Source organism: Lutjanus erythropterus, chromosome 20 (genome assembly GCF_056507025.1).
Source record: "Lutjanus erythropterus isolate fLutEry1 chromosome 20, fLutEry1.hap2, whole genome shotgun sequence".
Lineage (NCBI taxonomy): Eukaryota > Metazoa > Chordata > Actinopteri > Lutjaniformes > Lutjanidae > Lutjanus > Lutjanus erythropterus.
Genome location: NC_139336.1, coordinates 14,430,822 through 14,445,138, shown reverse-complemented (window position 1 = coordinate 14,445,138; position 14,317 = coordinate 14,430,822). Strand labels below are relative to the sequence as shown.

The window sequence follows — 14,317 nt, the reverse complement described above, 5'->3', positions numbered from 1 at the left end:
CTGCGGAGGCTGGACCCCGTCTGCTTTGTTGGGACCATCGATGCTGTGACTTCCAGCGAGTCAGCTGCGTATTGCAAGAGCTCAGACGGAATATTTACTGTCGTTGGTTGTTATTAGACGTTTGTTAACTAACTTGAACGTGACAACCAGCGGCTCGTTTCCCCGCGTGGACGCTTCAGACGACAGCAGAAGCGAGGACCTCTTGTATATAAACAAAACGCAGCGAGTTGCTATTTAAGGGGGCACGTCGGAGATAGAGCTAGCTGCAACAAGACTCGCCGGATTCTCGTCTGTTAAGTTAGCTAACTTCGTGTTAGCCGTCTTGTCGGAGATGGAAATCTTCATACAGCTTTGTTAGGAGTTAAACTCCAACACGTCTGCGTGCGAACATGAGAGAAGAGGGCAGTTTGTTGGCAGGAAGGCAGCCCATGCCAAGTGAAAGAGGGGCTGAACAACATCCCTGCTGCTGCTGCTGCTGCTGGCCCTACTTGACAGAGGAGAAAGGAGCTATCAAGAAGGGTGTCCCGAGGCCTCCTGGTCATCTTTATAACTAGTATCAAATCAGACATTGGCACGATATGGAGACGGTGGGGAAATTTGAGTTCAGTCGGAAGGACCTGATAGGACATGGCGCATTTGCTGTCGTCTTCAAAGGCAGACATCGAGAGGTGAGCACTATCCTAGTCCATTATTCTCATTACTTTTTAAAAGATATATACTAATGCAATCGTGGGCGAAATGAAATTTCGTTTGAATGGCTTGCTTTTTTAGGCGCTAGTTGCATTTTGTTGGCCATCTGGTGTATTTGTTTTCATTGTACGGCCTTAAGAGGCCTGGGAGCGCATACAGGATGTTCCTTAAAATAACAGGCACTTACTGGATAAAATGCTGAAATGCTCTTTAAATACTTATCGACACCTTTTATTAATGTTTGGATCGTCACTTTGTGAGAGTCTTTATTTTTCTGTGGTGTTATAATATAGAGGATGCCATATTTTAATGTTGAACAGGCAGCTGACATAATTGTTTCCATTAGAAAGCCGCATGCAGACAGAGACCAACAGTGAACGTGTTGAAACATGTCTTATATCAATGAAAGAGTGTAAATTATAACGACTTTACGGTCATTTGATTACACATAGGTAATTGAATGGATCCAGCAGATGTGACCCATAATAAAACAGGTAGGAGGAAGTGTAGGCCTGTAGCATCTTTGTTGCCTCATCACAGTAAATTGGACCTTAATCTACAATAGAGGATAATGCCATATAATAACACATAATTGTAATGCATACATGTACTTTCAAATATGCTGTAGAGTCAGAGAATGGACTGACAATCAGAATCAGGGTTTATTGCCAAGTAGGTTTTCAGTAGACCCCGACTGATATATTGGTTGAATGATATTATCAGCCCGATATTGGCCTATCATGGCTATACCAGACTATATTGGTATCAGCATATATGTACATATATTGTCTGACATGCACTGATATCAAAACTTTATTTTTACATAACATAGCTCTAGTTTGTGCACAAATGTGCAAAATATTGTCCAGGAAAAGTGCAAAGTCTGACGTACAAAGTAGCGCTTCACCTTACAATTATATTATCTTCATTACTGATTACTCTGCTGATTATTTTGACAATTGAGAGTTATTCAATAAAATGTAAACATCATGTGAAAAATGCTCGTCAGAATTTCCCAGAGCATTAAGTGACATCTTGATATTGCTTGTTTTGTCCAACCAACAGTCTAAAAGCCAAAAATGTCAAAGAAAAACAGCAAATCTTTACATTTAAGAAGCTGGAACCAGCAAATGTTTGACATTTTTGCTTTCACAATGACTGAAATGATTAATTGATTATTAGAATAGTTGGTAGCTGTTTTTGCTTTCTGTTGACTAATTGATTAATTGCTTAATTGTTGCAGTCCTTGTATAAAGAATATTTGCAATGAGATGTGCGTTAGTGGAATGCAAAGATATTGCATTGGATTGTTGAAAATATGGTATAGTAAAGACTCACTGGTTGTGCTCCTGAACTACCACAGTAACCAGACCCTCCTGGCTGATTACAGTCTCAGCAGATGATAAGTAATCCGTACAAAATTCCATTAAGAATTTTAACCAGGAGGAAAGCAGACCGCAAGTCAACAGTAGTCCACAGTTTTGTGACATATTAAATGCCCAAGTATAATAAGGTTGCTAGAACTGGGGTGGATGATATTTACACACTCAAAGCCACTATGCAAAAAATGATGTAATAATTTACCAACATTTCACAGTGACAGTCATCTATTGCAGCACAAAACAGCTCAACAGACATTAGATCGAGGATAAAACACCGATGTGCTTTATAATGGGATGATAGAGCATGTTGGTAAATTATTAAAACATTTTTTGCATCGTGGCTATAAATGCGCAACAATCTTTCTCCACACCTGTGCTTTCGTCACGGTCGGCGTCTCTCCAACACTGCTGTGTTGTCATCCTTTCTCTCATGTGGAACAAACATTTTCATTTCAAGGGCTCCCACAATACACATTACACATTTGATCACCAATTTGGGAGGACTCTGGACAATGGATTGACAAGCCCATTGCATTGGGTTGTAGGAAATGTCCAGGTCACTGGCTGCTACCCTAACCCTAACTACCACAGTAACCAGCCCTCCAGGCTGATAACAGTCTCAGCAGATGATAAGTAATCAGTACCAGATTCCTCTAAGAAACCAGTTTAATCAATGGCATGAAGGAGAAAGGCATATAGACCATCAGTCAAGAATAATTCACAATTATGTGTCACACCTTAAATATCCAAGTACAGCTAATATACAAATAGACTATGCAGAGATATATTGAAAATATGACTAGTTTGCTGTATGTATTGACACATATTGACACAAAGAGGAGATACTTAGCCTACTACACATGCTGCATTGCATTTGCTTTATTCACCCACAAAATGAATTTAAATGCAATGTTTTCCTCTAGAAACATGACTGGGAGGTGGCAGTGAAGTGTATAAACAAGAAGAACCTGGCCAAATCCCAGACACTGCTGGGGAAAGAGATCAAAATACTCAAGGTAAGTCTGAAGGTCTCAGAAAGTGCTCTTTTTCATGAGTGTACTGGTTTGCACAGATTAGGCTGCTACATTATGTTGTTAGTGTTAAGGATATAGAGGCATCTACCTGTTAGGGTGCAACCAGCTGAATACCTCACCTTCCCTGTCCAAGTGTGTAGGAAAAACTACACTGTCCACCAAATTTGATACTGAATGTATCACCCTTGAAGTGTTATTTATCAGATCAAATGGTGTGATAATACAACATTCTGTTGTTGTTCATATTTCAGCATTTAGGGCTGGTGAGGTTGATTATTTTAAACTGAAATATGAACCACATGGTTGGTACAGGTCCTTGAAACCCTTGAAAACACTTGAATCTTATTTTAATGTAGTGTTGTCAAGGTTTGAAAAGTGCTTGGATAGTGCTTGAAATTGTAATTGCATTACTTCTATATAACATCTGATTTAATGTGATGAATAAGTGAAATAGTCTAACAATATCTATATGTATTTGTATATAAATATGTGATTTATCACAGCTGTAAGTTACTGGAAAAGCTTAAGATTCACCTTGAAAATTCTTGAAAAGTGCATAAATGTGACTTTGGAAAAGGTGTAGAGACCCTGTAGTCATGATTATCCCAACATGTTGTTGAACATGGGGATTTCATAGTGAAAGGAGATGTTCATAAGTTTCTTGCAGGCTACAGAAGCACTGTACATATCATGTTAGACATCTACTTAAAGTCAAACATATAAAACATTAAATGTATATCATCTGACCAATGCATTTCTGTGTTGTTTCCACAGGAACTGAAACATGAGAACATTGTTGCATTACTGGACTTTCAGGTATGTAATATTACACTTACAAATGGCATCCAGATCATATCTAGAACAGGCTGACTGCACACACAGTGTCAAAGTTTCTGTTTACATACATGATTATCACACCTCGTATTGTCCCAGTTTTCTCATCAGTCAGTGCTCATAAAGTAGAGCAGATGGGTTGTTGCCTGTTCCACATGACCCACTTCTGTCTAATGCAGCTTGAACAGTTTTGTGTTCCCTGCTTGTTAAATGAGGCTTTGCTACATCTGTTTGTTCTAAAAACTGTTTCCGTTTCATCTTGTTCAGGCACGTTTTCCTCCATGTACAGCAAATCCTTGTGAAGTTTCAGTAAATACTACTGCCTTTGTCTCCTGTTGAGCTTGTTTGTAATCTCCCATGTTTACATTCTGTCTACAGTCACGTGAACTGTTCCTCCTCCTTGTCTCTTAGATTAAAGGTGGTATATGTGACATTCACTGACATCTCCTGATTGCAGCATTTGCACAATACATTTGTAATACCGGTAACAGGTAGTTAGCTATCATGTCTACTCTAGCTGGTCACTAATCAAAACAGACGTGTAACTTTATGTATTCATCAAGATAATAATGCATTGAGGAGAAGAAAAGCCAGCTTTGTGTCAAGTTGGGGCCCTTCAGCAGCTCATAACTCACATGAACAAGCACACACGTGTGGCCGGGCTTGGCTGCCAAAGCAAAGGACAGAGGGGCTCAGATTACAACACACACATAGGAGGTGAAACTTAATTCTTTGGTCAGAATTCCATCACTTTGCTGTATTTACATCGGAAATAATTGTTTGCTGCTCTATAGGGTAATTTTGGTATTTTTGAAACCTGGACGCCATTTTCCCATGGGATAGTGGTCATTGCCATAATGGTGTCACACACTTATAATAACAATCTGAGCCTGTCAACGACAAAACAAGCACTATTAGGGGATGTAGTTTGACGGTGCACAGTTGATTGTGGGGGTTACGTTGTTGGCTTCTTTTTGGCTTCTGTCGGCTGCTCTCTGTCAATACTGGACCAATTTCAAGGATTTGTTGTCCCCAGTAGTCACTTGGACATAAAAAATACAGGGAAATAAGGTCTAGGGTCAAAATTACTGAAGTTACCCCTTAATGTTCAAAATCTCATATAGAATGTTTAAGGCTTTTTGATAACTTTTTACTTGCCTCAAGTAATCTCAGAAGCCAAAGTGCCAAGGTTGTGGGCCAGTACTACGCTCCCATACAACTGAAGATATAAACAGTAGTTTTAACCTCTTTGCTCAGTGCTGCAGCAGACAGGTGTCGCATCAAAAGGTGATAAAGAAGAATCCACTTTGACAGAGATGGTCTCGCCTGCAGCCTAGTAACCAGTCTGTGGCAACACCTGCCAGATAGTTTTAACAGCACGACCCTCTGCCCCAACACAAATACATATCTTAACTCAGCAGGTGTTTCTTTTGTCTTTTTGGTCCATGACTACCACACTGCCATCTGGATAAAAACATCTAATGCACAGATTATGCTAATTGTAACATCTGACACGGCAAGACTATTGCACAATGGAAATAGTTCAGTACTGAGCAAATGATACTCAACTGTTAGAGAAACGCATATTAATCGTGAAGAACAACATGTATTTGTTTAGGTGTTAAAGGCATTTTGACATTCATCCTATTGCATCACTGTGTCTCATAGACAACAAAAATGTTTCTGGTCTCTCCGTGCTCTCAGTTTTGAATAAGTATTTTTTATCTCGTATGAAATCTCATATTTGAAAACTGTGTAATAAGCCTCGATAAAGGCAGATACTGTAGCCTTCATTACCAGCCCCAGAGATTTGTTTTGTTAATTTAAGCTGACCTATCATCCTCTACCCTAATGTTTTTTTGTCAGAGGTCTTAGTCATTGTGCAAAGAAGGCTCCAAAATAAAAGTCATGACTAATGATGCATGCATTATATGCTGAGCAATGCTCCAGCAGAGTCACTGTGTTGTATTGATGGAAAATATGATTTCACCGCTTTAACCAAGATCTCTTCATCAGAAGCTTAAAGAAGCGTATTTGCAGCCTGTTGTAATGCGTCTGCTCATGCGGAACTCACAGTTGCACCTCTCTCTGGGCGTCTAAGATAGTCTGAGCTGGGCTCTAAGATTACAGGCTTGTTTTTGCACAGCAGCAGACAGGGTAGATGTTCTGAGCGGGGGATCCTACCATGCAGCTATCTAATTAGGTCAGGAGGAAACTGAAACCAAACCAAACATTGGACACCAGAGAGATGCATTTGCTTTGATTTTCACATTTTATCTGATTGTCTCATCTAAATTAGTTTGCGAGTCGAATAATCGTATTGTCCTCGAGTTAGAGACAAACTCTAGAATGAGAATTGCCACCAGAGAATTTTTGCAATGCAATTACTTCCTACATCTTAACATGCCTGAGCAAGAGAAAACAGAAGATAGAGTTTCCAGAGATAATAGTCAATTATCATTTAAGGAATTTTTCAAACAGAAATACCAAAAATTCTTCTGTTCCAGCTTCTCAGATGAAAGGGTTTTCTGTTTTTTGTGTTTTATATCATTGTAAATTGAATACATTTGATATTTTAGTGACAAAATAATTAAGGCAGAAAGTATTTGGTAAATTAAACAATGATGAATATTATCCTTAACTGCAGCCTCTATGTCGTACTTCATTCAGATACACATTAACTTTGTGACACCAGCTCACTTTTGCCACTACGAAAGTGACCTGGTGTTCTCAGTACTCAAAGCACTATAAATTTGTTAATTATGATCAAACTTTGATGTAACTGCAAACTTTTTTCTAACAGAAGAGTGGTGCTGGATAAAATTGTCAAAAGTATAGATTCTTCAATACTTTTTTAATATCTGATTCTTTCAAATGTTAGTATATCGTTTGAAACAATATACTGACATTTGAAAGCATCAGAAGTATTAAAGCTATTAAAAGAAAAGATGTTAGTGCTCATTCAAGGCCTCGGTTCAGTCTTAATTGGCTTACCTGAAATCTGGCTTGCAGCTGAAGCTGCAACAGTTGAACAGTTGATCGCTCATCTAGTAGATTAATCAACAAATATTTTGATGATCAATTAATCATTTTGAGACATTTTTTTAATTAAAAAAACTCCTTAAAGTATTTTGAGGGTGTCATCTTGGGCTTTGGGGAAGTGTGATAAACATTTTTTTTGCCATTTTCTGCTATTTTTTGGACCAGATAACTAATTGAATAATCAAGAAAATGATCAATACATGAATCGATAATGAAAAAATAATTAGCCTAGGTGCAACCAAACATGCAGCATAACATAACCAGATAGTGTTCCTATTTGGTGTATACAGGACTGTTTTTTGTTGTTGTTGTTGTTGTGGTATGGAAAGAGGCACTGAGTGTCATTTTCTTCATGCTGGTATTGTACCGTAATTTAAAATTCTGGTATCATGACAACCGTGGTGTTGCAGAACTGTTAGATGCCGCAGAGAGACAGCGTGTGGAAACCAGATGGTTCGCTGGCTGGTTGTTTGCTGCCCATCTTCAATGAAGCAAAAGACAACAAATTTCAAAAAGGCCTGACTCAGCTGAACTTTAGAAAACAGTCTGGCCTCTGACTGGTGGATTCAACAAGATACTGAGACGAGGTCAGAGCGAAAGACTGCAGTCATCTGTTGCCACGAGATAAGAAGGCCTTTCCAAGCAGGCTGCACTGTTTTCTTTCTCAAAACTTGAGCCTCAGACAGGTTGTCTGGGAGAGAGGACATTAGAGGAAAGTGGATAACAGATATTAGAGTTGCTGGAACTCCCTCAGATGTTCAATATCCACACTTATCCAAGTTGTTATGAAATTAATGGGTATTTATAGTGTGTTTGGGTTGTTGTGGAAGCTTATGAGTTAAACAGAGACAGTTGACTCCATCTCATTTGCTTGTGATTTATCAGTTGTTTTGATCGTGCTGTTGACAGAAGAACCAACCACCTGATTCTCTAATTGTTTTTAGCTCAGTATTAACATAGCAGAGTAGATTGTTTTTATAGTTCCTCACTGACGCCAGGCATGCTTTTACTTTTTAACTTGTTGTTTTTCAAATTTATGCCAATTTGTGCAAGATTCAAAACAAAGAACCGGCCACATTTTTTCTGTAAAAGCCCAGTGTCGCAGGAGTCAGAAAACCCTGTTTTAATAACTTAGATACCACTTCACAAGACTTATAAACAGTTCATTATTAGGTTATTAATTAGGTTGTTAGCACTTTATGGATCATGATTAAGCTGTTACAGCACATTGTATTAAAATGGCAACAAAGACCTGTTGCCAAATAGAGAGCCCACATCTATCTGTACTGTTAAGCCTCAGATCTCATTGCTTTAGAGCTGCAACAAATAATTATTTTCATTAATCTGTCGATTATTTGCTTGATTTAATTAATTTGCTCGGTTTATATAATGTGACAAAATGGTGTAGAATGTTGATCAGTGTTTCTCAAAGCTCAGGACAGTCTCCTCACAGGTCTTGCTTTATCCACAACACAAATATTTTCATTTCACCAGAAAATATTCACATTTGAGAAGTTGAAATAAGATAATTCCGACTTTTTTTCTTGAAAAATTATTCAAACCAATTAATCAATTACCAAATAGTTGGCAATTAATTTAGTAGTAGGCAACTAATTGATTAATCATTGTCACTCTACATTGCTTACTTAGCTTACTTTGTCTTCTCTGATCAGCCAGCATTTATATTTATCAGCTTCATTAGGTATTTATTAATAAGTTACTAGCATTCGTCCACACTCAGCCTATCTTAATAGTCAGAAAGTTTCATTTGGCATAAAATGTATCAAATTACCAGATTCATACACAAAGGCTTTGTCTATATTATTTACCCTGATATTTTCAGCATGCACTAAAACTATGAAAACCGTTAGAACTTGTTTATAATTGTTCATTAATGATTTATAAGAGTAATCCTTTTGTAAAGTCCAAAATTAATATTTGAAGCCTACTTCTGACTGCTATTTGTTGACCTCTGCCTCTCACTTGTGTTCTGTTTCTCTCTTTCCTTCTTTATCTCTGTCTTTCTTTCACAAAACATTTTTTTCTCTGCAGTTAATCCTTTATTTTTCTGGCAGCCTTTGAGTTGTACATTTGTGTATATTCCTCCAATCCGAAGCACCAGCTGAGTTTGCTCGAACGTGTTCGATGAGCACAAGTACCACCTGTTCCTTCCTGTGTCTGTCACTAACATGTGTTTGTTTACCCCACTCTTATCTCTTCTCTCTTTAGGAAACTGCCAGCTCAGTGTACCTGGTAATGGAGGTAAGCTCACTGTGATGTTTGGCTTTGTTTGCTCAGCGCTGTATTGTCTCAGCTTTTGCAGGCAGCTCTGACAGGGCCTGGGTTATAATTAGCTCTGTCCTCAGGCATCAAAGGGGGGGTAAATGGCCACCATTCAGCATCTAAATGCTCTTATTTTTTTATGTGGCTTGATACTGTTTACCTGATGAAGAGCTACAAGTAGCTACAAGTATTTTAACTACTAAATTTATATAGTTTGTCCTTTTGGGATAAAATTCTCTTTTTTTCAGAAATATCTATCCTTTTTTCTAACCAGTGTAAGTTCTCAAAATTTCAAATGCAGGTTTTGAGCTATTTTAATTGATTTTGCACAACCTGCTTGTTCTGTTACAGTGAATTTAAAGGGACAGTTAGCCCCACAATTTTACTGCAACTGCTACTAATATTTTTTATTCATGTATTTCTAGAAGATTAAAAAAAAGATTAGAAAATTATATGACACACACCAGCCATCATTAACAAATTTATTACAAAAGCAAATATGAGTACACAATGTTTGTGCTAATAAGTATTAATAATGGTATAATTTAAAGGAATACTATAATAAAAATGGTAATTAAATAAATAATTATCTTCCTGTTTTTGTTCATCCTCCTTGTAGCTCTCAGGGTGTGTTGTTTTTAAATGTTAGAAGAGGTTACTGTTGTCGCTGCTGTGGCTCTGCCTTGTCACAAATTGTGCATCGTACTGTATTTTTATCTACAGGGGGAAAATTGCTTGGTTCTCTCATAGGTTTCCACAGTTGTGTGCTGTGGGCCAGCTAAATGAAAACATCAGGGCTTTTTATAGGTACAAACTAAATAAAAAATACTGAAATCATTTGGAATGATGCAGCCACCCACATAGTTTTCCTTTAAAAGAATCAATACCAAATGAGTACCTTGTGAGATGTGTATCAATCCTGCAGGACTGATCCGCACATTTCTAGTAGTTGGTAGAATGACAGTAGTTCCTACATATTGTTTTTACGCTTTGAGCACCACAACCCAAGTTGCATCTAGTCCTGTTATATACGAAAGACGGCTGATATCTCTAAAACTCAGCAACTCACACCAAATTAGTGGAAAATATCTACTTTTGCTTCTGTACTGAACTGTCCTTTTAACATATTTGCTAGCCAAGCTTCAAAATGCTTTGTCAGACACAACTTAACATTCATAGTTTATATCATTTTCATGATAATGATTACACAATGTTCAATTGTTCAGTATTTGTCAAAGGAGGGTTTCAGAGTGCCCCAAAGGTCATATAATATGCTAATCCAATAAAACTTGAAAATGATAGTTGCTGGTTAAAAGCATTACATAAGCGGAGCTCATCAGATGCATATCTCTAACTTGTTCCATTTATTATTACCGTCATTGTTTCATGCTTATACCTGTCATAGAACAAGAAATGACTTGTGAGGCAGCCTTTCAGAGCCTCACCTGTCATAACACACCTTGTCCTTTCCTGGGTTTGGTTCATTCATATTGATGCTGGGAGCAAGAGCAAGGGTATAAATCTGGAAGCGCCTCACTCTTCAGCAAATCGCCGCTCTGATCTTGTGCGCTTTTTAGTCCCTTCAAAGAGCGGGTGATGTCAGACTATTATGCGCTATAGTTACATATCAGCCCTTCATGATGCCTGTGTCCTAATGTTATTCCTTTTCATCTCTCTCCCCTCCTGTCTCTCTCTGTCTAATCCCAGTACTGCAACGGGGGCGACCTTGCTGACTACCTACACTGTAAGTTCAACCAATTTACAATTAAGTAACAATATCCACCAGTAAAAAATCTTTAATTTCTATATTGAAAATGCCACAAGCAACCAATAAAGTTATTTAACTCACAAAAACAACTCCAAAATAGCGTTTTTGGGGTCTTATGATAATGATCGTTGGACAGGAACTATTAGGACAAACAAGCAGTTTCAGTTCTGTTAGATCTGCCGAGAAGATTAAAGAGAGCAAATAAAAGGGATTGACTTTACAGTAAAATATATGCCCCAAGGCTGCCATTCAGGTCACAACTGTTTTTCTAGGCTTCCTGTTTGACCGCAGGAACTAGCCTTTTATCTGGGGCCCTGAAGACACGGATGGATTTTTGTTGGTCAGTGAACTTTGGAGGACCTGAGGCTTAAAATAGACTTTGACTTACAGTGTAATAAAACCACAGAGAAACATTCCTGCTGTTTTTTTTTCTGTCTTTTCTCGTCATATGTGAGACATACAGTACAGTACCTCTTGAAAATATTTGTTTGAATCAACAAAAGTGTAGAAACATGACATTAAAGTAAGGTCTGTACGGTGGAATGACTATTGCTGTATGGTCTTGAGGTCTGACAGACCAAAATTCAAAATAAACTGAAACACTGCATAAGTCTAAGTGCACAGAAATCTCCTGTATCAGTTAAAAGTCTACAGTTCTGTCCAGGTTTGTCACATCTCATAAATTACAGGGATTTTAATGGCCAAGGACTTCGTCAGTGTGGGCAGGGTGGGAAATGAGACGTCAGCTGCTCGCCGTTTGCAGGCAAATCATACCTGTAGCTCCTAACTTTGTCTCTCAGGCACCCAGTGTCTAAATACAGAACTTATTCCTGTAATAGTTGGCTGACTGTGAGGTTAAAAAAAAAAGTTTCAAAAATATTTTTAGATCCTTTGCCCACTGTGGTTAATGAACCAAACTTTTTTTCCTGGCCCAAATCGAGCCTGAGCCTGGCTTTAAAAAAACTACCCTTTGGAAACGAGGTGGAGCCAGAGAGAAATTCAAGACAAGGGAGGGACTCTGACATAGAACCATACTGTACCACTGTGAGAAGAAGGAGATGATTGGAGGGAAGGAAGGGACAGGGAGCTAGAGGTGGTAGTGGGGTGATGTGAGACAACAGAGAAAAAAAGTACAGCTTGCAGTTATTTTTAGAAGTGAGATGAGACGGTGTGTTTTGTGTTACATGGTCTGACTGAAAGATGTGTCCAGGAAACTAGTATGAGCTGCATAAATTTGAGACTCTATGAAAGAGTCCCCATCAGTCTACTATACCCCCCCTTCTACATCAGTAGTCACTTTCACATGCACTTTACACATCAGCACACCCACAACCCCGATTCCACAAAAGTTGGGACGTTGTGTAAAATGTAAATAAAAACAGAATGCACTGATTTGCAAATAATTCTCAACATACTTTGAATTGAATATAGTACAAAGATAAGATATTTAATGCTCAAAATATATAATTTTAGAAAAGCAGGGACTGGGGCATGTTTACCATTGTGATACATCACCTTTTCTTTAAACAACACTCAGGAAAATGAGAACATCAGTTGTTTTTGAAAGTGAAATTCTTATTTAACTTGATATTTGAAATAAGTTGTTTAACAGTCTGCAGTTTGCAAACAATTGTTTCCTGTTTTTAACTGCCATCTCAATTTTGCCCCAACTGTTTTGGAATTAGTTAGTTAGTTATACTTTTATTCATTTACCTCTTGTTCCTCTGCAGCCAAAGGCACACTGAGTGAGGACACTATTCGGGTTTTCCTGCAGCAGATTGCAGGGGCCATGAGGGTCCTACAGTCCAAAGGCATAATCCACAGGGACCTAAAACCCCAGAACATTCTGCTCTCCTACCCACCAGGACGCAAGTCGCACTCCAACAACACCTGCATCAAGATCGGTAGGTTTATTTTATCATTATTTCATTCTGTTGTTGGCTTTTAATAAAAAAAACCTTCTAGGAGGTATGTGGACACACAATGTTAACAGAAGAGAAAAATTACATAAATACAGCCAAAAAACAAACAAGCAAACAAATGGTTGATGATTATCAAAAAACAGACATACTGAACATATACAACATATTCTTTATATTAAACATATTTTAAAATGTAGAACTTTGTAAGTATATAGTCAGAAATAAAAAGAACAGAAACATTTTCGCATTTCACACATGAGACCACACCTTGTGGGTGTAGAGTGGGATGAATAGGAAAGCACCAGGACCCCCAACAGGAGCAACAAACTAATTGAATCTCATGCAGCAGCACACAGAAGTCCCTTTGCTGTAATCAAGCTCTTTACAGACACTTTTACTGCAGCAGGACCTGATAAATGATTTCCCCCAGGTAATTATTACACTAGTATCCTAAGATTCAACTCGTTAGGGGAAACTGATTAGATTACGTATAGAATTTAAGATTTTCCCTCAGGGGTGTTGGTAGTCTAACTCTGTTTTAACACTGTTATAACCAAGAAAGAGAAAACCTGTTCATAAGTACATGATGTACTGCATGTGTCTCATCACTTCCAGTTTTCACCGATTTGACCCAAAAGATGACGTTGCTATAACAACAACAAATCGCCATTGTGAGTGTCATGACCAAGTACAGAGAGCGAGTGTGTGTTGTTCAGCTGTTTAGACGCCCTGCTGATCCTTAAGCCCATTAATTCTTGTACTCGATCGCCCTGTTGGAGTGAAGTCTGAGGGCTCGTGTCAGTCCTAGTCACAGCAGAGTGTTATTAGCCTCACGACTGTGGGAAGACCTGCTCAGTCACACTGACAAATACACACATACTCACACTCATTGTACACATAGACACACAAGCACATCCGTAGTAGCAGCACAGCGGGAGCTTAAAAAGGATTTTGCTGATTTGTTAAATAGGCTGTGTGCTGTGCTCAAGGATATTAAGTAAAATTTGTTTATGTTTCAAAATGCAATAAAATTAGCAATATAATGAGTAGAATCTGCCACATATTAGGGCTGATCAGTGCATTTTCACACTGTGCTTAATTATAATACCCATAAAAGGAACTTGCTTGCTTTTGATAGCAGCAATTTCATTTATCTCAGTTATTTTTATTATCTGTCTGCTTTACTGTAGAGAAAACTCGGCAGTAGTTTTTGGTTGACAAGTTTTATTAAGTGGAGGAATGAGAGTATAATAGTGCTGCATTGTCATTGTACCTGGAATCACAATGAAGGTGGTAAAGATCTTCCTCGCAGCCATTACTAGTAGTGTATTATAATGTGTAGGTTTTATTGGTTTTGAACCT

General features: G+C 38.1%; 1 protein-coding gene across 7 annotated transcripts in view; it reads left to right on the top strand.

The window, feature by feature from the left end:
- ulk1b (unc-51 like autophagy activating kinase 1) overlaps positions 1-14,317 on the top strand; it is a 33,746-nt gene continuing 19,429 nt past the window's right edge. For 4 of the 7 annotated variants that reach the window (XM_084745369.1, XM_084745364.1, XM_084745365.1 and 1 more), the window contains exons 1-6: positions 1-668; positions 2,996-3,088; positions 3,881-3,922; positions 9,212-9,244; positions 10,973-11,009; positions 12,764-12,937. In XM_084745369.1, the coding sequence (XP_084601495.1) occupies positions 579-668; positions 2,996-3,088; positions 3,881-3,922; positions 9,212-9,244; positions 10,973-11,009; positions 12,764-12,937 (469 nt within the window). In that variant the 5' untranslated portion in view covers positions 1-578. The remainder of the gene's footprint in view (positions 669-2,995; positions 3,089-3,880; positions 3,923-9,211; positions 9,245-10,972; positions 11,010-12,763; positions 12,938-14,317) is intronic. The other 3 variants (XM_084745367.1, XM_084745368.1, XM_084745366.1) reach the window with 1 other exon arrangement.